Genomic DNA, 26,824 nt, shown 5'->3' with positions numbered 1-26,824 from the left:
TTGTCTAACATGGTCAAAGTCTAGTCAAATAGTCTTCACCTTGGTCAAAGTCTGACCAAGGTGAAACTCCTTTGTCTCAAGTCCAGGCAAATATTGTCTAACATGGTCGAAGTCTAGTCAAAGGAGTTCCAAGTTGGTCAAAGTCCAGGCAAATATTGTCTAATATGGTCAAAGTCTAGTCAAAGGAGTTTGCACCTTGGTCAAAGTCCAGGGAAATATTGTCTAACATGGTCAAACTCTAGTCAAAGGAGTTTGCACCTTGGTCAAAGTACAGGCAAATATTGTCTAACACAGTCAAAGTCTAGTCAAAGGAGTTTGCACCTTGGTCAAAGTCCAGGGAAATATTGTCTAACATGGTCAAACTCTAGTCAAAGGAGTTTGCACCTTGGTCAAAGTACAGGCAAATATTGTCTAACACAGTCAAAGTCTAGTCAAAGGAGTTTGCACCTTGGTCAAAGTCCAGGGAAATATTGTCTAACATGGTCAAACTCTAGTCAAAGGAGTTTGCACCTTGGTCAAAGTCCAGGGAAATATTGTCTAACATGGTCAAAGTCTAGTCAAAGGAGTTTGCACCTTGGTCAAAGTACAGGCAAATATTGTCTAACACAGTCAAAGTCTAGTCAAAGGAGTTTGCACCTTGGTCAAAGTCCAGGGAAATATTGTCAAACATGGTCAAACTCTAGTCAAAGGAGTTTGCACCTTGGTCAAAGTACAGGCAAATATTGTCTAACACAGTCAAAGTCTAGTCAAAGGAGTTTGCACCTTGGTCAAAGTCCAGGGAAATATTGTCAAACATGGTCAAACTCTAGTCAAAGGAGTTTGCACCTTGGTCAAAGTACAGGCAAATATTGTCTAACACAGTCAAAGTCTAGTCAAAGGAGTTTGCACCTTGGTCAAAGTCCAGGGAAATATTGTCTAACATGGTCAAACTCTAGTCAAAGGAGTTTGCACCTTGGTCAACGTACAGGCAAATATTGTCTAACACAGTCAAAGTCTAGTCAAATAGTCTTCACCTTGGTCAAAGTCTGACCAAGGTAAAACTCCTTTGTCTAAAGTCCAGGCAAATATTGTCTATTCTAGTCAAAGAAATTTGCATGTTTGTCCAAGTCCAGGTAAATATTGTCTAACATGGTCAAATCCTAGTCAAATAGTCTTGACCTTGGTCAAAGTCTGACCAAGGTGAAACTCCTTTGTCTAAAGTCCAGGCAAATATTGTCTAACATGGTCGAAGTCTAGTCAAAGGAGTTCCAAGTTGGTCAAAGTCCAGGCAAATATTGTCTAATATGGTCAAAGTCTAGTCAAAGGAGTTTGCATCTTGGTCAAAGTCCAGGGAAATATTGTCTGACAATGTCAAAACCTAGTCAAATAGTTTCCACCTTGGTCAAAGTCTAGGCAAATATTGTCTAACACGGTCAAAGCGTAGTCAAATAGTCTCCACCTTGGTCAAAGTCTAGACAAAGGAGTTACCACCTTGGTCAGAGTCCAGGTAAATATTGTCTAACATGGTCAAACTCTGGTCAAAGGAGTTTGCACCTTGGTCAAAGTACAGGCAAATATTGTCTAACACGGTCAAAGTCTAGTCAAATAGTCTTCACCTTGGTCAAAGTCTGATCAAGGTGAAACTCCTTTGTCTAAAGTCCAGGCAAATATTGTCTAACATGGTCGAAGTCTAGTCAAATAGTCTCCACCTTGGTAAAAGTCTAGTAAAAGAGTTGCGGTCTGTCAAAGTGCAGCCAAATAGTGTTCACCTTTGTCAGTGGTTATCAAAGTGTCCTCCATTGTAAAAATGTAGTCAAATACTGTCCACACTGGACAAGATCTAATACAATATGTGCTTCTTGGCCAAATTATCATCAAAATTGTGCTAGTCCTACAAAAGTATAGTCAAATACTGAGAGATTTGATGAAGCCCAAATGAAATGGAAAATGGAAAAGAATACAATTTTGTCAAAATACACATTGACTACAGTAAGTAATTTTTGGGAAACTTGGTGAAAGTGTACTCAATGTGCATTTTGGTCCAAGTCTACTCAAATACTGTGATATTTGTCCCCAGTTTAGTCAAATAAGTGATATGCAAGGTCAAGATAAGTCAAATATTGTGAATTTTGGTAAATGTTTAATCAAAATGTTCATAGTATGGTTTTCGGTTAAATATTGTGTTATTTGGTCAGAATGTATTGAAATAATATGCTATTTAGTCAAATTGCAATCAAACATGATGGTATATGATGGCCTATTGAATGCTCTATGTTCATGGACTAGTCAAATATATCCATCTGGGTCGAAGTTTAGTCAAAGAATGGATCGAGTAGGGACAGATTAGATAATTTTCATAGCATTTTTAAGTCTGCAACTGGGCATATAGTACTGCTAAATGCCTAAATAAGTATTCTCAAGTATTGTACGAAGTGGTTGGTGAATACCAGTATGTGACTTCGAACAAGTGTTCCCAGTTTACTAGTCAGGTTAAATCTGCATTAGGACCCAACATTTTGAGTACATACATGGAACAATGGATGCTAACGCTGATTTAACCTAGCTGGTAAACCAAGAACACTTGTTTGAATCACATCGCCAGGGAAGTCACAATTTCTACTTGCAAATACTTTACATTTCAAAATTTACATAAATTTACTGTGATTCAGATATTTTGTTTGGTACACGTCAATTGGAACTGAATTCCACGTGCAAATACATGTCAAACATATGGGCAAAAATTTACTGTAGCAAAGGAAAAGTATTTAATTTAAATTTTAAAATCTTCAGTAGAATGGTGATTTAGAGGGGCATGCATGTTTCGTTTTTGATGAAAAAATGAAATGTCAAAAAACACATTGTAGGTTAATTTTTCATGTTTTTGAAAGGTGTGTGATGCATTTTGCTACCATTGTCACGAAATAATGCGAAATGAACTGCAAAATTCGAAATAAACTCAAACACGAAATTTAGGGTGTATTTACCGATGCGACACCTTCCGAGGTCTGAATTATCCTGCGAGTTACGCAATTCATGCAAAATGTATTAATTCTGCTGTTAATATTGGAGAAGCAAAAATGGACTCCTTTACACAGAAATAAACTTAATATTCTGATAACTACATAAATGTGCTATTAGAAGTGTAATAAGTGTAGTTTTTAAATCAAATTTTGGATTATATTCACAATTTTAAAACCAAAATGTATTTTTATATTCCACTTTTTCACCACTATAATACCAAAATTTTATTTTATTTACCACTTTTGAACCTGAAATTGACTCAGTTTTTGTACCGAAATATTGCTTTATTTACCAAAACTATGTGCCTCTAGAGATTTATGATCACTAAACTGTTGTTGAACAGTGAGGAGGGGTAAATACAAGAGATGAACCACTTGGATCTGAGAGAGAGTTTAAAAAGAGCTGACTGGTCCAAATATTCATTTGGAACCTTCTGATCCTGTTGAGCATGAATTTTAATTAAGCAGAAATTGTTGTGGATGTTTGTAAACTACAGTACTATATTATTAACCTCTACATTTATACGGGGCTTCACAACAAAACCTTGACCCTTTCTTTCATACTGAAAGTTCACTTCTCTGATATTACATCACAGTAAAATTTGGCAATTTGTACATTAGAAACTAAATTTAGAATTCTCAGCCATTGCATACCTCACTTATAACATGGAGTTCCCTTTCCTGTTCAGCAACTGAGCGGTTACTATGGATACGAAGTCATCCATCATTACAAACGGAAAAACTAACTTGCCATTGTTGTCAATGGTGATATTGTCAATCAGATTGAAATAACAATGCATCATCCATCCTTGCTTCCAATATAGTATGTCAAGTGTCAGATCAAAGTCTAAGCAGTCTTGATGTCAAATAAACAGAAAGAGGCTATCAGTTGTCAAAATGGGCACGCATCTATGCCGATTGATATAAACTCCATGTACAAAGGAGTAGTGTAGTGTTTCAGATTATGTTCATAAACAAACAAATCTGTTAAAATGCACATTTTCTAAATAAGCTATTAATTCAATGCCATATTGAAAGTTAACGTGTTACAAACGCTTGACAAGTTCATGAACACAAGCCTAGAATATGCCACTTTCTAACAAGTGATATTTTCTGCATTATACTTCAAGCCAAATAACCTAACTTACTCCTTTCAACAAATTACATCATAGGCAGGTCCAGATTTATATATAGAGCTCGGGGCTGAATTGTGAAGGTAGCTATTACATAGCTGCATTCTAGAGTGTTCTTTACGCCGGCCCCTGTGGCAGAGTGGTTAGCACATCGCACTATGACACCAGGGGTCCCGGGTTCAAATCCTGGCCTGGGCATGGATGTTTGTGAGCATCCATTCATCAAATCATCACTCATCCCCCCCATCTTCGCAAATTAGCCAAAAGTGGCACAAAAGGCGAAGTAAAATAAATCAAACAAACAAATCAAAATTTCAGGAGAGGTGGTAGCCCTATCAGCTCGCCCCCTGTGTATGCCAGGGCTATTGTTGTAAGACCCCTTCATTTACAGTTTCAGTTAAACCTTTAGATGAATTTATATTATTTATTTTTTTACATTTCAAGTCCCCCCCTTTTTGTGACCCTTTTCAGAGGATGGAGGCTCAGGGCTAGAGTTGTAAATCCCTAAATTCACTTCTGATCATAGGCAAAGAGCATATTCCACAACTTTACACTTTTTAGTGAAACACACAAATTCCATCATTTTTGTCCAGTTCGCACAATAGGATTAGTGCCAAGTATGTGAAGGAAAAGTGCTGAATGTACAGTGTTGCCAAGTGCGAATGTGGAATATTGCTTGTGGATACATTCTCATAAGTGCAAAGTACATTATGATGCCTTAACCTGTACAACCTGTTTGTTAAGACGATTAAGAATAAAAATATCAATAGTTGAGCAGAACATGATGTCTAACACACAAGTCATGAGTCAAACGTGTCAGAAAATTTCACATCTGTCATTTTGAGCTTCATGTCACAGTATATAGAAGACACATGCAAGTATGAGGATGAATTATGCATGATTGGCAATTCTTGGATACTCAGTATTTCGGTGAACACTATACATATCATTTTGGTGACTTTGAATATAGAAACTTTATTTTATGGAAGCCAACATACTAAATAGTCATGTCATGAACAACATACATTCAAATATTTTAAGTCATTGTTTTACTGAATTGATGTTGAAAGGCATATACCGTTACAAACGATTACATCTTAATTGCATCTACCGTGTAGTGTAATGTACAGGAATTTTGCAAGAATAAAACTGTAAAAGGGCAGTACTGTATTTTACAGTCTTTTCGTGATTCTAACATTTTCTTTTTTTTAAAAAAGAAGAAAAACAGTGCACAAAGAAGGTGTGATATCTGGGTTAAGATAATTGATAAAACCAAAAATTTGAGTCTCCAATAATTGAACATGAGAGAAGAGAGGGAAAAAACAGAACAAGAAATAGACGTAAAAGTATTTAATTGGTCACGTCATGTCTACATATGTTCACAGTCAGTCCACAAAGTCACAGCTATAATAAATAGAATAAGTAACAAAGAACAGATGGATATGAATATGATTATGAAATACATACCACAAATATGATTCTGTACACAACAACGTTACATAATTGCTTTCAAAAATACAGACTGTCTTTGATTGTAAATATATACTGTATACCTGAGATGGTTCTTAGTAACCACCCTGTTCTTATATCCTGCCTAGCACGAAAAACCAAATTTGAGAACAGTAGTGCAAGTCATTTGTACCAAACATTAACAATTGAGAAACTTTCTTCAAAATAATATTAAAAATATAATCCTTTATATATATGTAAAAAAAATCATCACATGAAGACACTGCAAATCGTACAACAGTGCAGTGCACAAAAATCTTAAATTATGCTCGGTGGGGGTTACTTAAGGCTAAGCCGATCACATTTACCTACTTCCGTGCATGTGAAGATGTCTTTGCGGAAATGTTGGTTTTAACACTATTTCTGATACTACCTTTTATACAGTGGCTGTACATGAGGATGTAGTTCCTACGATGCAGATTCATCCTCGTCGATGATGTAGCCAGCGTTGTTTCAGCTGAGATTCCGAATTCATCAGAGGACGCGGAAGCTCTGCTACAGCGTCTGGATCGCCAATGGGCATCGGCATCTCAAGGAGTGGTTCGTCATCAAAAATATGGGCAGGTAGCTCATGGTGGTGTATCAGATTTGGGCTGCACAAGAAGAAACATATGCAATTTTTTCATAGAAAATATCACCCATTCTTCAGGCAATGTGCGTTGAAGCTCCGATCAATTTATTTTTACTCTACTGAACTGCACCAATCTTATTAAATATATAATGAAAACAGTTCTTATATCAATGGAAGGCTGATATTAAGGTTCAGCTGACGCCAGGGTAGTTTTTTTTTTTTAAAAAAAATTCCTCCCCTTTCAAAGAACCACTTGTATGACCTGTTATTTAGTTAAAATATTGCCCGTTCGTTTTTTTAATTTGGCAAATATTTATGATGTCGTAGACAACTAGTGTCAGATGGACAAATAGACTAACCTTGATGTGGCACGGCCTGGCAACATTTAACAAACTGATAGATTTATTAACAAGCAAAAAAATACCACAGCAACAAGGAAAATAGTGGAAAAAGATGTCGTGAATAATTGTAATATGTGGTTTAAAGTTTATTTAATTGCTGTTAAGTGTGGCTTTCCAAGAATAAACCTTGTACTATAAAGGTGAAATAGTACGTTTTGTTTTCTACGCCTTGTGATTGCTAGAGTCTTGTGACAAAAGCATGAGGAGTGAAGGGAAAATTCCTTCTAGAACATTCATGCGAACCTTTGTGTTTTTTGCTTTCACTGTTGCATAGATATTCTCAATAATTTCGTGGTTACGTAAGTTTGTTTATTAAACTATTGAGAATATCTAGATGACAGTGAAAGCAAACCACATGAAGATTCACGTGAATGCTCTAGAACAGTGGTTCCCAAAGTGTGCACTGCAGCACCCTGACTTATATGGGTGCCGCGAAATGTTCCAATATTTTCATTGAAATTCAATCACTGATACAATTGTTCCAAATATGTGCTTATATTTTAACCTTTCATACATAAAATTTTACTCAATTTGAAATAAGTGTTTATTTTTTAACTTAAGGGAAGCAACCTAACCATACTAACTGAGTGCTACAAGTTTTGGATAGGCCTACATTCCGACTTGGGCACCACGGAAAAATCTTGAAACATTAACAGTGCTGTGGATGAAATGTAATATAGTGAATTCATGGTACATATTACACAAGGGTGGCTGGCCACTCTAGGACCATGATAAAATTCAAGTATAATTCCCAGTACTTTCCGAAAATTCAAGGATACAAGCAGACCAGTCCCGATTAGCCTTTCTGTGCATAAAGTGGACTTCAAACACTAACTCAATCAATCAATCATGTTTTGTTTCTGTTTGAGCGACAGCTGTAGGGATTTCAGGTAACACAACAAAATACAGTGAATATTTTGTTAGTTTAAAATTTAAAAACACTTCGTCTGAGGAAGACCCTGACAGAGGGTAGAAACATTACATGTAAAGTGTTTTTAAATGTTAATAAACTGCCTTGGTCAGCAACTTTAAGTGTTGTTAAGATGGAAACAAGGTTTAATTATATTACCATTAAAATTTAGTTGACACACAACAATAATTTCCAAATATATCTCACGTAAAATTCTTGTAAACTTACTTGTTCAAGAGATTCGCGTACACCTGGTCGAGAGGGTGCCGACTGTCAACATGCACGGAAGAATGTATTGGCGGGATATCACTGTGTTCCTTCCATGGAGTGAGATCAATCCAAGGTATCTTTGGGCTGTTACAGGAAACTAGTTTGTTACTGGAAAGGTCAAGAAATATGTGATATAAAACATTATGTAAGTCTTATACAAATTATGGATGGGTCACCTTAATCAGTATTAGTATTAGTATTATTAGTACTCTAACTAATCTATGAATAGATTTTAGTGCAAAATTCTTTCATTTTCTTATTATTTTTATGGATACGAACTATGGCTGACCCAATACCAATATTGATTTTCTTACCGATTCAAACCGATACTTGGGCTCGAATCCTGGTCTGGGCATGGATGTTCTTTGGAGTATTCTTTCATCAATTCCATCATCATATCATCACTCATCGTCATTGTCACGATTAGCCAAAAGTGGGAGAAAAGCGAAGTAAAATTAATCAATACCACCAATACCAAAGTTCGAAAATTGCAACAATTAAAAGTTGTTCAAAATATTCATTAATATTAGTGGATGAGTACGTATTACACTCCAATAATATACAGGGTGGCTCAATAAGTCACTTAACACCCTCAGTACAAGGCCACTGCGGCATGGAATGTGAAAATGGCGATGACCAATCATTGCCTGGCCAAGGGGAAACCACATTGACGCCACCCACATGGTCAGCGGCCATCTTGATGTCCGCCATCTTGAATTAAACTTCAGAATTTTAAATGGGAAGGGGGTCGTGCGACATATCAAAATGGGCTAGAATTTCACGAGAAATGCAATGGTGAAGGTTTTTTCGACGTATCTTTAACCAGTAAAAAGTTATGACTGAATTCTTGTACCAATTTGCTCCTTTTCGAGGTGTTAGAAAAATGCCTGAAAATTTGTTTAGCTCTTCGGTAATGCATCGAGATCAAAGTAACGTCTAGGGAGAGAAGTTCGCATGCCATTGCACACGATTTTAATCGGATACATCCATGAAGAGCTGCACATTATGAATGGTTGTCGCGAACAATTTACAGTGTGACGCTTCCATTGAATTAAAAGTCCTTCACAGTGACAAGGCTAATGTTTATGTTCATAAGGAAGTTCATAAACAGAATATGCGACCCTTGTCATCTGATAACTAACTTTGGACAAAAACAGGTTCATAACGTTCCCATAAGTGTTCTCGTGTTCTTCCCTATTGAAAAAACTCTGTAAAACGTACCTTCTTACATAAGCAAGGATGAAAAAACTGTTTATTTAACAAATCCAAGTAGCCCTAAGCATTTAAGGTTCCGTTGATGGAAAATTGACTAACCAATCGTGTTCCACACAGCACGTCACACCATTAACTTACCAGCACTAACCATTCAGCTTTGATCTGTCGAAAATGGGTTATCAGATAAAAAACATCGAATATTCTGTTTATGAACTTCCTATGAACATAAACATTATCCTTGTCACTGTGAAGGACTTTTAATTCAATGGAAGCGTCACACTGTAAATTGTTCGCGACAACCATTCATAATGCGCAGCTCTTCATGGATGTATCCGATTAAAATAATGTGCAATGGCATGCGAACGTCTCTCCATAGACGTCACTTTGATCTCGATGCATTACCGAAGCGCCGCCGACCGTGTGGGTGGCGTCAATGTGGTTCCCCCTTGGCCTAATAATGATTGGTCATCGCCAATTTCAAATTCCATGCCGCAGTGGTCTTGTACTGAGGGTGTTAAGTGACTTATTGAGCCACCCTGTATATCAATTTACCAGAGTTTTACACTAAAATATTAAAAAACTTACAGTACAGTAAAACCTCGTTAATCCGGACAGGCTAAAGGCAAAAAAAAAAAAAAATGTGATGCAGAGCCAGGTCCGTCGGGCACATCCACATAATATGGGTATCGCGTATATATGTACTGCATTGCTTTACATTTTCCTGTACTGTATAGTGTATTTAGGCCTATGCCCATTAAATACACCTTAATAACGCGTTTTGTTGCTATAAACACTTAATACTGTTCTTTTAGATTATTTCAGGTAAACCAGACTTTTGTTAAACCGGTCAACTTATCCCCCCCCCCAATTAGTCCAGATTAACAAGATTTTACTGTATATAAAAATACCTGTTATGTAATTAGAAAATACATTTCTTGCATAAGTTCCAGGACAATTACACTCCGTGAAAACGTCGCAACGTGGTACTTTTGCAGGCCCCATGAACAATTAAAACTCCAGAAAAGTATAGACTGGTATCGGTAAATAAAATTGAACCAATATATCGGTATCAGCTCAGCCTTAATATGTAAGCATAAAATTCATATGTAGAGATTTTATAAAGTAAGATTGGTGTTGAAGTGTTTAATTTGCCTTGCAACAAGGACTGTTAACAGGTAAAATATTAGTGCCAAGCTGTCACCCCTATCTCAGGGTCTTCATAAGTCAGGGAGCAACATTTGATTGAAACTCCAAACTTCTTCCAATCTTCGTTCATGCTGCATTTATGTTACTTGTTGCAAGATAAGTTGAACATGTCTGTCCTCATTCTATGCAAAGAATTATTCATGGCAATACAAATGACAATATACGTATATAATGCATTAAAAACAATAAATAAACTACTTGACACACAGAATTCATGTAAGAGCCGGCCCCGTGGCAAAGTGGCTAGCACATCGTGCTACAACCCCCGGGTTCGAATCCTGGCCTGTGCATGGATGTTTGCGAGTATCTATTCATCAATTTCATCATATCACTCATCCCCATCTTCGCAAATTAACCAAAAGTGGCACAAAAAGCGAAGTAAGATAAACCAAATCAAAATCAAAAGAATTCATGTAAGATGGCAATGTAAGTTAGAAACATGTACTAAACAAAGTTTTATTTTTTAGTTTTGTTTTAATAATATAATAACTAATACTAACTATTCTGCAACTTGACATTTTCCATGTCCATTAATCAAGGGTGTATGGAAGAAAATAAAACAAACAACTTTAAACATTTTTTTTCATTTAATTTCTTTAGAAAATTATTAGAAATGTATGCAGAAAAAATCATTATCAATAAACTAGAAGTATTTCACTCCAACGAAACTGAACGAGTGAAAAAAATCTTGTTTTCCTTTGTAATTTTGTGAAACAACAGCAGCAAGTAAATTTTAGTTTTATATAGGAAAAATAACAACAACATTGCAGATACTTACTATTCATCATTTACTACTAGAAAAATAAATGGCTGCATAGACTCGACGTCATCTAGATTATCACATAGAACTCTAGCAAAGGTAACACGCCTCAGTTGTTTCAGTTGCGGCAGGGTAAAAGCAGATTCAGTTCCGCCATTTTCATACCAGAATCTATCTCCTGTAATAGAAAAGAAAAATAACATTACAATTTCTTTCAATTGCAACAATGCCACAAATTGTTTCCTAAAAATTAGTGCTGGAATATACTCAACGTGGATATACTTTTAAACCAATAATATTTTCAAAAAATTTACCGTTTTTATTACAAAGGGTTTCCAAGGAAAGGATTTATGAGTTTAACTCCCCCCTCTTCCTCAGAACCCCCCACCAGCTTTCTTTAAGAGCAAGGCAAGAGTGGGAACACCAGCAGTATGATATTAGTATGACACCTTCAATAAAATAAGCTTTCTTCCATATTGATTGTAGAGTTTATTTCACTCTAGGCAAGCCCAAGCACTTAGCAATTCATATAAATGTGGCAGTAAGGTTACTGTTAAACCTTTTTAAGTCTCCAATACATTGATCGTTACTGACCAATTGGCATATTGGATAGTCCCTTGCCTCAGGATCTTTCTCCACCTATTCAAGTGGCTCTGGTGCCCACCCAGCGTCGTATAAAGTGGGTACCTGGAGGAACTGGGGATTAAAGGCGGCCAGGGGCATGGTACTGCATCGCCCCCAACTTCAGCCGTGATCAAGAAAGTGTGGGGCCCGAACTCCACACCCCCTATATGCCTCCATGGCATGGTGCAAAGCACAAGGGAGCACTTTACTGTTTTCCCTGCCTCAGAACTTACACTAGAATTTAAACTAGGAATTGTTTTGCTCAGATATTTAAGGAATCAGTTACAGAGTTTGAAAAGGCATAAAATAATTAACAACTTTCTAGTTTGGCCCGAATTTTGTTATGTACAGCTGGCATCTACGAATGAAAAAGTACAAGCTTGATATTTTTAAAGTGTAATCCCATCTTAATCTTGGGCATAAAAAAATAACATTTGTTAGAGATAATAGTAAGAATTCTGCTGTTCATATGGCAAGAGTGCATACATCTTTTTGCATTTCAGAATAGAGGGACACTTGTCACCAAAACAAAGGTACAAAAATGAAAACAACTTTTTGTAACTAGGTGACATGACAAGTTGCACATGTCACTTGGACTGGGCCATTTTCTCAATAGCATGAATCGTATCGCCTCCACAGTCTGTTGGTCGTACGTATGCAGTGCATGCTTTTCGACAGACTGATTGGTTGAAATTGTGGGAGTGTTTGTTACCCTAAGTAAAATCAATACGTCCGTGTGAGGACTAAAATGTCCATAACTAACGGGTGTCCAAAAAGTCACTCAAACAAGATTTTGAATGTATGTAACTCTTGTATAAAAAGTGATAAGAGACTAACTTTGTCTATGTGGATGTTTTTTTTTTTTTAACATTATCCCTCCATCATCCGCATCCTCATATTAGCACGAATGTCCCGCGTGCAGCGCTCAGTGCCGCTCCATCAAAACCAACGTTACTTACGTGAATTATTGATGCAAATCGATATTGAATTACACTAGCACTTACTGGAAATCAGGCGAAATATATATGAACGCAAGCATGTCCATTTCGGACATTTTTATTAGCTATTATAATAACAAGAAACTTTAAAAAATGAGAAAAGTGTCTCCGAATTACAAGATTACACTCTTGAAGCAAATGCACCAAAATGTCATTATAAAATAATGGAAGTAAAAAATGAACTCTCCATGCATAAAATTTGCAACGTATTTTTCAAAATGAACTGAAATCGTGCAACTTATATGGGCTTAGAAAGGAATTATTTGTTCCAAGATTTTCAGACAAGATCTTACTGACTGTCAGAAAAGAATCAAATGTTTTAAACAAAACTAGAGGAAACTTACAATATATTTTTAAAATGTTTAAATCTCATTATGTTTCTCCTACTTTTACGAGATATACGTAAAAAAAAAGACATGCTGACTCAAAGCAATGGAACCGAATGTTGTCACTTTTGACAACTCTGATATTTAGTATGGGTACTCCAATGGTTTCTGCATACAAATAATTTGCATATCAAACTTCGTACCGTTGTTTTATTCTTCTTATATCTGCCAAATTCATAGCTGGCGTGCTATGATTTAAGGTAGGAAACATTCCCGCATGCTGTATGTACTGAGCACCACCAAAGGGGGACCGGTCACTTCAGAGGCATGTAAACAACTGAAAAACTGACAGAGAAAAGGCACGAACACCTCGTATGTTTTCGTGGGAATAGTGTAGATAGGTTACCTAGTGCATTTATCAACCGTTATTGCGCTGGTAAGGAAAACAATTCAAAATTTTAAAAAAATGCGGCACCTCAGTGCGGGTTACGGAGGGTTAAACAAGAATATTATTTTCCACATGAATATATTCAATGTGGGGGGGGGAAAAGTCACTAAGGTGTAAAAGAGTTTTTGTATGTAGTAAAAACAAACATGAATAAAATAAAGACAGCTATGGATAATTTTCGATGTGTATTGATGGTCTCCATGAGTATTTATCGAACTGATGAAAGAACAATAAATTTTTCAGGACAATTTAAGGGGCTAATTATGGCACTTATTTCTTTTTTTTCCGAAATTACAAGGTGTACTGGCAACCAGGTGTGCCAGACATCTGGCTATGTTATTGAACCAATGATTGATCAAACATTTGTAATTTTACGTGCATAAGACTAACCTACGTTGTTGTTGTTGATTTGGTGTTTTAAGTCCACTTTATGCACAGTAAGGCTAATCGGAACTGGACCTACAGTTTAAAGTGAGATCCGAACCACTTGTGCCTATACCGGGTATCGAACCCGGAACCCCTTGATTACAAGGCAACGACGCTACCACTGCGCCAACAGGGAGGCTCGACTAACCTACGTAACCTACTTATCTTTTTGTACGATAAATTTAAAATCTTTTATTTAATCTCGAGGAATTGATGAAATTTGCCTGCAAGAAGGCAGTTACCTTGGTGTACTATGGAAGAGAAGTTGACGTTTGGGTTTTCTACACTGGATAAGATAAAGGCTGCTTGTTACTTGGCCAGTCTTGGCCAAATTTGAGAGAACCTTGGCAATTTGTTTTGAAATGTAAATCTTTCTTAGTGGCGTACAGAGGAGGTACAAGAGAAACAAAACCTCTTAACAAGTACATCCATTGAGGTGGACATATTGCACTTACCTTTGCGAAGATTAAGGAACTGCTGAGCAAGAATACACGCAAAGGTTGCACCGACAAGACCTCCTGGAACGGGTTTCTCTGCCATCGCTCCAGGAAACAGATCAATGTCATCAATATCACTGGAAAGAAAATAATAATTATTAGTTTTCCTGCCCATTACAATTTGTTTGAAATAGTTATCAAATTTTATTGCTGCAAATTACAGGTTAGAGTAGTGAATGTATTTTTTACAAATCTGAGGTGTCCGTGTTTGTTGTTACTTTGGTCTAAAAGCTCCTTTAACCCTGTGTTAGGTGCATCATTTTTGTAACAGGCACATGGTGTACACCCCTAAGCCTTTGTACCTTTAAGGTATGAAATGCACTTAATGTTTCTTTGCCTGGCTTCTAATATCAGCTGCATTTTTGTGCTGTAATGTCTAAATGGTATTGTATTATCAAGTAAAGGCCAGTCATGCTTGGCAGACTTCCCCCCCCCCATCCCCCAACGAACCTAAATACTTAACAACCGAAGCAGTTCACTTTCGACACTAACACATAACTCCGTGTCCTCCCCTTCCTCACTAACTCACATCTGTATAACACCTGAATCGGCTGTGTGCTCCTTCTTTCTTTGATATTTTTCTTGTTGCTTCTTTAGTCCCCCAAGCATGCGACTTACATTAACTTTATAATATTATGTGGCTTAGAAGTGCAACAGAACAACACAGCTGAGCTTATAATAAAGTTAAAGAATGTTCAGCCACACAAAAGCACCCATGTACAGTGTAGTTAACAGTGTTGCAATCTCACAATGAATATCGATGGGGGACACATGTACCCCACGTGCCAAACGGAGGGATAAACAGTGGTCACTGCTGTCAAGTTTTGCATCAATGTTGAGTGCTATACTTGCTATCTTGCAAATTAAGGTTCCAAGTTCCTAACCTGTCTGGGTGTTATGAGCAATTCCTTCAATTTAGTTCAGCAATTTCATCAAAATATCAGGTGGTTATAATTAAAGTGACGGTGTTCAGAGTGGTACAGCACGGGCTGTAATGAGAGTAGCAGTCTGAAACTTCGTAGATATGCTAATGAAGCAATGCGCTCGCGAATTATGAAAAAAAAAAAAAAAATAGTTCCAATTCTCGCCACCAGGGTAAAAAACGGCGCTGTAAGCAGTCAAAACGTGGAATTTTCCATAACTCTGACGTCAAAGTCGGTGAAATTGCCTAACCATTGTGTAAGCTCCCTGGTTGTTGTTGGTGACGCTTGTTGCTTTTTCCTTTAGTAATGTTCATGTAATTCGAATAGTGAAATTGTAGCGATATTTTATTACAAAGAGTATTGTTTTCTGCGATTTATAGTGTTTTTCCTGTAACTATACCAAGTTTTGACTGCTTACAGCGCCATTTTTTACCCTGGTGGCGAGAATTGGAACTATTTTTTTTTTTTTTTTTTTTTTTTTCATAATTCGCGAGCGCATTGCTTCATTAGCATATCTACGAAGTTTCAGACTGCTACTCTCATTACAGCCCGTGCTGTACCACTCTGAACACCGTCACTTTAATTATAACCACCTGGTACTATTTATCCTCATTGTTGCAATTAGTTAAAAGTGCAGAAAATCAGTGTAAAATAATAAATATATTTGAATATAATACCAAGGAGAGAGCTATTTAAACCACCAAGTAAAAGCTCCTTGTGGGCCAAATTATTTTTGTACAAACTTCTCCATGCATCTTCCTTTTGTAAACTTAAACATGTAAGGAAGCTAAAAGGATGATTAAGTAGGCAGGGTACGAAATTATTGAAAACTGGTGGGGGGGAGAAAGTTCTTCATCTTAAAACCCCCTCCCCCACGAACATGTGTATATTATACGATATACATATTTGTAATGTTAATAAAAGTAAACATAAATTACTCAATTAAAAATATATTATTATTAATTACATAAAGGAAATTAATTTGTTACTTTTATACATATCAGATATTGCAAAGAAGCTAATTTCTTTACCAACTGGTTAAAGATGTTAATAAATTATGAAATAGTTCAAGTGGTTTTATTATGTGTAAGTTTTGGTTTAGTTTGTGCTTTATGTTAATATAAATCAATTAGATTTCATAGTTATTATTGTTTTGCATTCTTGTTTTACTATTATTGTGCGTATTGATGTAGATTTGTTAATGATATCTCGAGAGAGAATGCATTCAATACTCTCAACTACACTAATTTGTGTGTTTTTGATATTATTCTTAGTAAAGTATATTTGAAATTAAAAGTAACTGCTTATCTTTTGCTTGTTATAACAAAAACTCCCCCCCCCCAGAAATGTTTGGTGAGGGATTTTTCAGGCTAAGATTGTTGGTGGGGAGAGATCCCTCCTCGTAAGATTTTGCATCCTGTAAGTAGGTATACAAGGTGTCTGAATAGTTCTGCAGCATAGGCCAAACTGCAGTATTTCTTGAGTTCCACACAGGTCTGCAGGCGAAATTGCAGGTTACGGATTACACAAGGAATCTAACCTAATCTAGAGCTTTAGTGTGGCATCCTTACTCAGTCCTGGTGTGGAGATAGACAAGATCGTGAATCTTCATGCAGCATGGCCAAGACGAGAAAAACTTCCTGCACAGTCACTGAAATTTCAACCCTAAGCGAGCGAACGGAGGTGGGCGATGTAATCAGCTGCTTCCATTACCTTGCCCCTGCATTGCATCATTATTGTTATTCAGTCCAAGTGCTTGTATTATCATGAGGGAAACCGTACACAGCGAAATCACAGATGTAGTAATATTTAATGTTGTTAAAGTTTTTGATTTTGATTTGATTTAGTTTATTTTACTTCGCGTTTTGTGCCTCTTGGCTAATTTGCGAAGATGGGGATGAGTGATGAAATTGATGAATGGACATTCACAAACAACCAAGCCCGACCGGGATTCGAACCCGGGACCCTTGGCGTCGCAGCGCGATGTGCTAACCACTCGGCCACAGGGTCGGGCTTGTTAAAGTTTTTGACAATGAAGAAAGGGAGCTATAAATATGGCAACACGGGGGTATCAGGCACAAGCGAAAGTGAAATCAGATGAGGAAGCAAATGACTGTCCACTTTAGTTCGCGAGTTTGCCAGGGTTTCCTCATCTTGGTTCACCTGTACATCTGGGATTTCAGATTCCCCAGAATGCAAAGTCCAATGGTTTTAAATCTGGCAAGTATGGTGCACATCCAACGAGTATTCTGGGACCAATCCGGTGTTCCGGAAAAGCGATATCCAGCCAGTCTCGGACAGCCCTGGTGTAGCGTGGTGGGGCACCATCTTGCATGAATCACTTGGCCAATGATGCAGGAGTTTTTGAACACCCTGTATTTAAGCAGAAACATCAAACTTACTTGTAAATTTCTCTCAGTCGACTTTTTGTCGCTATATCCATGACCCTCAACAACTGAGCCCAGCTGGTGAACTTCTTAAGTCCGCAAGTCTCACGCCATTGATTGTACGAAGGCAACCCATGGTCTCTGCCCCTCTGAATGTTAAGGGATGCCAAATCCATGCCAAAATGATGAGCTGGAATGAAGAAAATTTGATCACAGATGGTAATAAATTATACTAAAATGAAAAGTTTATATATGATGCAAGTATTGGCAGTGATAAAAATTAGTAAATTATGAGTAAAATGTTATTTACCATGTAAAATATTATACATGTTGCTTACAATTTTGCAAATTATAAATTTTGTCTCGGCAATAGTTTGGAGTGTTGACTAATAAGAGCTCCTGTGAGAAGTCCAAGGTTCGATCCCTGGTGGAAACTCCAAAAATTCAGTGTTGACCCAGCATAGCGAAGACTGTTCGTGAGCCAGAAAACAGCACTGCCTGGCTTGATGCACTGACCACATGTCACACAGAGAAAAGTCACTTGAAGATACAGTTATAGCAATGGTTACAAATCTTTAAAAAAAAGATTGTATCTTTAATCAAACTAAAAATAAATGTCTGATGAAGGGAGCATGTGTTCTGAAACGTCACAACAAAAAACTGTGTTTTTATGCTTGTCACAACCTTAGACTACAAGAGAAATAATGTTACATTGAAGTGACAATACTGGACATCTCAATTTTAGAACTTAGAACTCTTTAAAATATTAAAAAATTGAAAGTAATAAAAACAAGCTTTGTCAAAGAATTTCATATATTTATACCTACTTGGTGTTTGGAAGAGGTGGTTTGTAAGCTCTTGCGTAATAAATTCATCTCTTTTTTGGCATCTTTGCACACACAGTCCTAGCATCAGACGATCCACGGAACCAAAGTTGTACAGGTTTCCAGGATCAGTCATCTCCTCACGAAGAGAAACATCTGTTCAAAGAAGAAAGGAGCATTGGGTAATCATCAACTCAATTTATGAATTGAATTGGCACAAGATTTTGTCTTTCATCTTGTACTGGAAAACATATATTTTATGCACTACTTATTGTACGTTTTGGATGCATCTTGCTTTGGTACTTATAGAACTGTGAGGAGTATATTGGGGAAGACTAGAAGGGATAGAATAAGGAATGAGGAGATCGGACAGACGGTGTGGTGAAGCTTCAGGACAGGATAGATCAGGCACAGATGAGATGGTTTGGACACATGAAGAGGATGGATGCAGGAAGACTACCAGTAAGAGCTTACAATGCACAAGAAGTGGAAATAAGGCCAAGGGAGAGACCAAGATGTTGGTGGAAAGATCAGATAGCAGAGAGTGTTAGGAAAAGAGGACAAGATCGGAACACTGTGGAAAGAGAGGAGTGGTGGAAGACCAGGAAAAAATGGAGAGGCTTGACTTCTATGCTGACCCAGCCAGAGGCAGGAAACGGCAAAGGATGATGATGATGAAAAACTGATTATATTTTGAGTAATAGATGGGGGATGTTTGTATGGATCAACCTAGAAACATTGAGAAGGGGGAGGGAGAATGCCTATGCAAATTATCCTCACTATAGAAATGCTTTGTGAAAATTTTCTTAACTGGACGGATACCATCCGCCTGTGCAGATCTGATCTCTGTAGCAGAGTGGTTAGTACAACGTGCTACAACAAGTGATTTATCCACACACACCCCTACAATCCCCTAACACTCCCAAAATGTCCTTTCTGCCCCTCTAGAATGTTCTACAAAGATCCAATTTATGGTCACTTTGGATCTAAGTATACAGCTATACCACCCCAGATGGAAATTCTTGATAAACGTCTAGCTAGGATACCAGGGGTCCCAGGTTTCAAACCTGGCCTGAGCATGGGTGTTCTTTTCGAGTGTCCCTTCATCAATTTCATCATATCTTCATTGTCGTAATTAGCCAAAAGTGGAAGAAAAGCAAAGTAAAAATATCTTCATTAATCAATCAAATAAATAAAAAAAAAACATCACACACACAAAAAAAGGTAAATTATCGTAATGTGAACTAAAAAAGAAACCTGTAGTCCAAAATGGGTCTATGATGTTTTTAATTATTTCTCCTAATAGTATTAGAATTATTTGGCTACATCTATATACATATTATTACTCCCTCTGTCCCATAATTATTGTCCGGTACAATTTTGATTGTTGTCCCATAATAATTGTCTGATAGGCAAACTGTGACATTGGTGTATACAGAAGGAGGAAAATTAAACATGGAAATGAGTCATACAACGTTATTACTCAAGGATCAGTACAAATTGGCCGATCAAGTATCCAAAACAACATAAATAAAAAGTCAACATTTTGGCATACCGGACTATAATTATGGGACAGAGGGAGTATTTATTAAAATATTGTCACATTTTATTTGTTTCATTATGTGCTCGTTTATATACTGCAGAATTCACAAAATATTGTAAAAATATTTCTAGGTGTAGCTTTATGTAAAACAGTTAATTTCTGTAATTGAAGGGTTCGGCTGTAAAACATGGTAAGTGACATTTTGGTCATTTCATTAAGAAAAAAGGTTATTAGAAGCTATGCTGCAGATAAATTGTTTTCGTGTTGTGTTTACCAATTGAAGAAGGCTTCACTGAGTCTAATGCAAAGTGTATGACATGGCAATTTCACTCGAAAATTGAAGGATGGCATATTTTACTTTGCAACTCAAAAATTACCAAAATGTCACCACATTTTACACCAGAGCCCTTCAATTGACGTTTTTCATGCCCTTTCCCCAAGGGTCTACAGATAAAAAGACCAATAAATAAATATTGTACACATGTTACTTACTGAATGGTAGTGGGTTGTGCTTCTTATCACAGCGAAGAAAACTCCGTTGAACCAAGCTGTGGCCAAATCTGAAAGCTGCTGTTCCAAAGGCATTTGCGGCTGAGGGGTTAACTCGCTCATCATAACCATAATAATAACCTTTATCCTTCAACGTCAACTCAAATATCTCCATGACTTGCTTTCCTGAAATATTAAAAGGGATTGTTGTTGATACTTCCACCAAAAGAGTTTTAAAATTCACATGCTCTGTAGTAATTAAACCCAATTCATCAGTTGATACTGGCATATCTATCATCACCGTGGTGACAGAATAATCTTGCGCTACTTGGGTTTGAGTCCTGGCTGGGCATGGCTGCTTCTTTGCATGTCCATTCATCGATTTTAGTTCATTATCATTCATCCTCATTGCCACAATTGGCCAAAAGTGATGTGAAGTAAAGATATTGTCAGTTCATATCGTTAAACTTTAAATTTGTGTCATTAAATTTCTCCAATACCTATAAAGAACATGCAACCATGGGTGTTTGGAAAGAGATGCAGGGGGATACCCCCCCCCCGAAAGAGATGCAGGGGGATACCCCCCCCCCTGCTATGAATGGCAACATAAAAGTACAGAATTCACACAAATAATTGGATTTTAGTCGCACTAATTTATGTCAGTCATCATGAGGATGTTGCAGGAACATGATAACTTCAAACTGGAGCAGTGTTTTTCAGGAGGCAACACTATTATGTGGGGAAATGCCTAGATTGAAACTTCCCATGGAAATAAAATAATTTGCTTACTCCTCCCTGATACGATATTAATGGCTTTTACATTACTAATGTAAACCAGCAGTAACAATATATTTATTTAGAATGAAAATTCATTTTAACGGTATTTTGGACACAGCAAGATATTTAAATACACATGAAATGAACTTACGTATATTTTGTTCGATAATTTCAGTGACCACTACATTGGAACTTGTAGTTATCCATCTACCTAAGTACATTATGTGTGTACAGTAGGCAATCTCTAGTTCAGCTTCGATTGGTTTGGCCCGCCACCTTGCCTGCGACAAGTCACCACTTATTTGTCTAGCACTGGTGCTGTACAGCTGATCTACAGCTCTTGCTATTGTGCGGACTTACTGCACGTGTTTGTTTGTTTTTCGTCTGTACTGTACAGTTCTGTGCGCTCTGTTGTTGTGTGTATACGTGTACTATTGGAAAATGAGTGCTAAACGGAAACGTACATTTGTGACTATGGAACAAAGATTACAGGCTTTAGAGCTCATAGATAAAGGTGAATCAGTCCAAAGTATTTGTAACGATCTTAAAGACAGTAAAAGTAGTTAATGACTGGCGCAAAAATAGAAAATCCATTGAGAGTTTTTGTACTAAAATCGAAACAGAAAAAGTGCTTTCAACGTGGTGCACCGTGAAAAGGCCTAAGCACGAGTTGGTAGATGAAGCTCTATGGGTATGGTTTATGCAAGAACGCCGAAGAGGTACGCCATGTAACAGTGTTTATACCGTTGTATTTTTCGTTTCATTTTCATACTTAATGAACCAGCTATCAACAGTTGCGTTTGTGAGTGAAGGTAAAGAAAGTAGACGACACCTGACGAGAAAAACATCACGTTGTCGTGTACTAAGTAGGCCAGATGTAGTTTGTTTTTTGTACAGTAAAATACACTTAGACATGGTTTAAACTACCACGTAACGAATTTTAATGTATGGCCGTCCCATTTATAAGATTTATTGGTCTTTTTTGCATTGCTTCAGTTCATTCAACCTACAGTTCGGTCCCTACTGTATATAAATAGAATGGAAGTATTAATTTATTTAATATTTAGATCAGAACACTCACCTAATACTAAAGGCAGGAACTCTCTGAAAGAAATGTGCTGTATCATGGCTGCCACAATCCTCCTGGCCTCTTGGAACAACCTTTCATCAGACCAATGCGGGTTCAGTTTCTGCAACCTTGATGCTAAACGGTTGTGCTCCCGGAGCCAAATTATGTGAGAGGCAATGAGACCTACAAAGAAACAAAACCATTAAGTAAGAAAGAGCAGTTTTGGCATGTACTTTGTTCTCTATCTTTCACCACATCATGTGGCTTCCTCAGGAGATAGGATTTAAGACATGGGAAGGTCAGTTAAGATTAAAAAAGGTTAAAAAAACAAAAGACTGTGCACTGCCCTGTCACTCCCTCCTACTCCATGTCTGGCTGCCAACTGACTGTTGGGGTCTTTATTACTTAGTGAAATTATGGCATGTGGTGTACGTTATGTCTTAGAAAACTTGAATTCTATATTCGTTGAAAGAGGTAAAGGAAGAAATACAGTGGTACCCAAATTTTACGTTCCCAGAATTTACATTTTCCTTCTTTAAGCATTCAATTTTCATGAACGCAATTGATCAAAATGTTATAACTAGGGGCATGCATATTTCGTTATTGACAAAAACACGTAATGTTAATTTTTCATGTTTCTGAAAGGTGTGAGGTGCATTTTTCTACCCTGTTTTGTCACGAAATGATGCGAAATGAACTGCAAAATGCGAAATAGACTCTTATACACAAAATTTACCGTTTATGTTTATATACAGACGCGACACTATCTGAAGTTTGAATTATCTTGCGAGTTACGCAATTGATTAATTCTGCTGTAAATATTTGAGAAGCAAGAATGAACCCTTTTATACAGGAATACTCTGGTAACAATATAAATGTGCTATTAGAAGGGATATGTTTATTATTGTAATAAGTGCAGTTTTTAAATCAAATTTTGTATCATGTTCATAATTTTAAGATCAAAATGTCATTTTTTATACTGCTTTTTGATCCGTTTTTTCACCGCTATAACACCAAAATTTTGCTTTTTAATTTACCAAAAATATGTGCCTCTAGTTATAAGATTTAACCAGATGTTACATTTTCCTGAATTTTAAGTTTCTCTACCTTAGTTTGCTAAAAAAAACATGAAATCGAGATTTGACGGTATTCCATTAATTGGAAATTTTGTCCATGGTCTATTTTGTCAACACTTGGAAACAACTCTTCAGAAATAAATGCAACCTTTCATATTGAAGTGACAAGACAAGCAATAGCATTTCAGCTGTTACAAGAGGAGCTGAGGACTGTACCTGGTTGTTCGTTGACTCTCTTGTCACCAGCTCGGAAGCAACGAAGGTTCTTCGACAAAGGTCGGCAGAGATCTGTTTTCTCATCTAATGATGGAGGAAGAAGAGCTTTCCGAAACTGAACCCTCGTGTATTGCATCATTCCTAAAGTACACAGAAAAATATTTATTATTTCCTGCACACATTTAAAGTAATCTCTGAAACATGTACACTAGTGTGCTGCATCAAGGCTTTTTTGCTCGAGCGTCTAATAGTTGGCACGGATGACGCTAGATGGCTTATGGAATTGACCGTTTCTTCGCTAGAGCAAATAACGGTCGAACAGGCAAATGATCGGTATACGCTAGAAGCCCAGTAGTTTACGTACAACCGTAATTTGTCTGTGGCAGTGGGCCTTCAAATATGCTTCGTGAAGTAAAAGACGCAGTGAAATTGAAACTAAAGTAAACAGTCATCATCTCCATGTAAAAATGTAACTTAGCCTATCTTACCAGTACATAGCAATATATGAAAATGAATAGATGATTATGGGCTGAAACAACCAGCACAAATTTTACACATATTTTTGTACGATTATTGTCACATTTAAATGATGTTTGATATTCTATATATTCGAGCGAATCACGCTTGAGTGCGAGAGATTCCATCGAGTTTAAGCGAGCGAAAGTGGTCCAATGCAGTACTCTACTCTACCCCATACAATGCAAGATAATTTCCGCAAATGTAAATTGAGGATAATAAAAATAACTTTATGGAGTTTACAATTTTAGCTTTCTATAAGTTATTTCAACCTCTCAGGCCTAGCTTCTGACATATTATGTTGTGGAACTAGCAGATGTAGATTTTCATCTATTGTGAACATCTCACTGCTATGATGAATCTGGGTGCATGCGTGCACACATTGTTTAACTAAGCTAATTTTAGATTATACGTGACCTCAAGCACATGAGCTATCTTGCTTTTCATTTTTCAAGTCCTAACGAGACTTTCTTCATTTTTGTATGACATGTGTATTTTTACTTTCCTCTGAAAACTCCCATTAAATATTCTAGGTGATATGAACCACGTGTTTAACCTTCCGTTGCTCACGTGGCATCTACGAGATGCCAGAGTCTATCAGTAACGATAACTTCTGAAACGAGGTAGCTCGGGTATTCCCCGGCCCTGTACCTTCCTGGTATGAGCAAATGATTATTCAGAACGAACTATGACAGTTCAAGTTTATGGGGTGGGAAATTATTAGTGATATTGTGTGCACAGTCTCTCTCAGATGCCACGCGAGTACTCTTGTTACAAAATTGTACATACAACATATTTTATAAAACAAGAGTTCTAGAAACAAGAAGGCTAAGTCGTAGTTATTGTGTCTTATTTATAAGCTAAAATCATATAGTCTTCTTACAGATGGACTGCAAAAGGCTTTATAATCCTTTGGATGTAGGTTTTGTATTTTAGAACACTCAATGAATATTTGATGCATTTATGACCAAAACAAATAGTGTGTTTTATCCAACTAAAAATGTAAGTTTTTCTTGTGTATTGCTCGAGTTTTGTATTTTTTATTAAAGATGTAGGTTTTGTATTTTTTAATAAATATGTTGGTTTGAAAAACAATTGTGTTCATCTGAACCACAATAATCCTCAAAAAAATATGTTTTCAACGCAGGTCATCGCGTGAGTCTGTCAAGATGCCACGTGATCATCGGTGTTAGGAAAAGTGGATCGAGCAAGGGGAGGTTAAAGATTACTCCAATTGCTCAATTGTTAATATTAGATTATTTTCTTGCAGTTTATGGTTCTTACAAACACATAAACACATTTTCTTTCTTACGGTAAACTGCAAGAAAAATAATTCTACAATGCAAGCAATACGTACATACAAGAAGTATTAATATTAGAGTCTGAGCCCTCTTTATTTCTTCATGCAACAATTATGCTAAAACATTATTTGAAGATCAAGGTTTTCTGAAGGAGAGTAGTTCAATCAAACTTTAATTACAGTATTTCTTTTGTTTTAGTTATTTCACAATCGGATCAGGATTGACATAATTGACACACACCATATATTGATGATTCTCTGTATACCCTTAATAAGTTTTTGTTAATTCCTAACTCAACATCCTATCAGTAAAAAACAAAACTAGGACACTTGATTTGCCAGGATATTACACATACTAAAAGTAACTCATCTGACTACCATGCTCAAGGTCGCAGGTTCGATCCCCGGCCGGTTCAAATCCGGGAACTTTTCTAACGTTGGAAGCGACCCCGGCGCCCACCCAGCGTCGAATGACATGGGTATCTGGGGGAAACCCTGGGGGGTAAAGGTGGTTAGGGGCGTGATGCTGATCACATCACCCCCACTCATGACCGGATCAAGAAAGTGTGGGGCATTACCCCCTATACGCCTTCATGGCGTTGTGCTAAGCACAGGGGAGCACTTTACCTTTTGTTTTACCTTTTTAAAAGTTACAACATAAATGTTGGATTTTTTACTAAATCCTATAACAATGTACACATTTAGACAACCTTCCTTATACTCTGAACACCACTGTCTGACTTTTCTTTCACTAATTAAACAGGCCCATAAATTTTACACAATTCTCTGTGAATTTTGGAACCATTACAACTTTATGCATTGCAAAATAGAATGACAGACAGAACTTGCAACTTGCAAGGTTGCTTATTATCCTAATCAATTAAATTGGTGTCTTGGAAAGGGGAACGACAATAAATTCATGATAATGTCACTAATTGAAGCCTAATGAAACAGTTGAAGCTTCTCAACATGCACATTGTTGTTGTCTGTCGTATTGTTTCCAATTCTTTGTTACGAGTAACCAGCCCCTACTTTTGAAATGCACTGTGTTCCTCTAAGTACCACATCTCTCAGTAAGTTCAGATATATAACCACTCTTTGCATACACTTGAAATGGTGAATCGTTGTGTGAAATTCCAAATATTACAAAAGTCAAATCAAAACCTCAAAAGTCCAATAAAAATTGCACACTGAATGCAGTTCAAATTTACATGAGGTGTCAACTGTTATTTACAAAATGACCTGAAGGCTGCAACACTAATCAAGTGAGCTTCGAAATGCCATTTCTGTTATTTTAAAGATGGCACCTCCTATACACACTTGTACCAGTGAATTTCTTGCAGAAATTTCAAGGGCCCCACACATTCTTATCTCTGCCAATTTGGAGGTGATGTGATCATTACCATGCTCC

General features: G+C 36.9%; 1 protein-coding gene across 1 annotated transcript in view; it reads right to left on the bottom strand.

Moving 5' to 3' along the window:
- Positions 1–3,199: 3,199 nt before the first annotated feature.
- The window catches only part of LOC145978198 (salivary peroxidase/catechol oxidase-like), a 160,062-nt gene continuing 136,437 nt past the window's right edge, over positions 3,200–26,824 (bottom strand). The window contains exons 8-16 of the mRNA XM_083110639.1: positions 23,598–23,738; positions 22,318–22,488; positions 20,463–20,645; positions 18,431–18,583; positions 17,619–17,793; positions 14,252–14,370; positions 10,993–11,152; positions 7,752–7,901; positions 3,200–6,234 (exon numbers count right to left, since the gene is read on the bottom strand). Of these exons, the coding sequence (XP_082966765.1) occupies positions 6,063–6,234; positions 7,752–7,901; positions 10,993–11,152; positions 14,252–14,370; positions 17,619–17,793; positions 18,431–18,583; positions 20,463–20,645; positions 22,318–22,488; positions 23,598–23,738 (1,424 nt within the window). The 3' untranslated portion in view covers positions 3,200–6,062. The remainder of the gene's footprint in view (positions 6,235–7,751; positions 7,902–10,992; positions 11,153–14,251; positions 14,371–17,618; positions 17,794–18,430; positions 18,584–20,462; positions 20,646–22,317; positions 22,489–23,597; positions 23,739–26,824) is intronic.

Source organism: Lepisma saccharinum, chromosome 24 (genome assembly GCF_977018435.1).
Source record: "Lepisma saccharinum chromosome 24, izLepSacc3.1, whole genome shotgun sequence".
Lineage (NCBI taxonomy): Eukaryota > Metazoa > Arthropoda > Insecta > Zygentoma > Lepismatidae > Lepisma > Lepisma saccharinum.
Note: the sequence above shows the minus strand (reverse complement) of the source record. Positions and strands in the feature narration are given on the sequence as shown.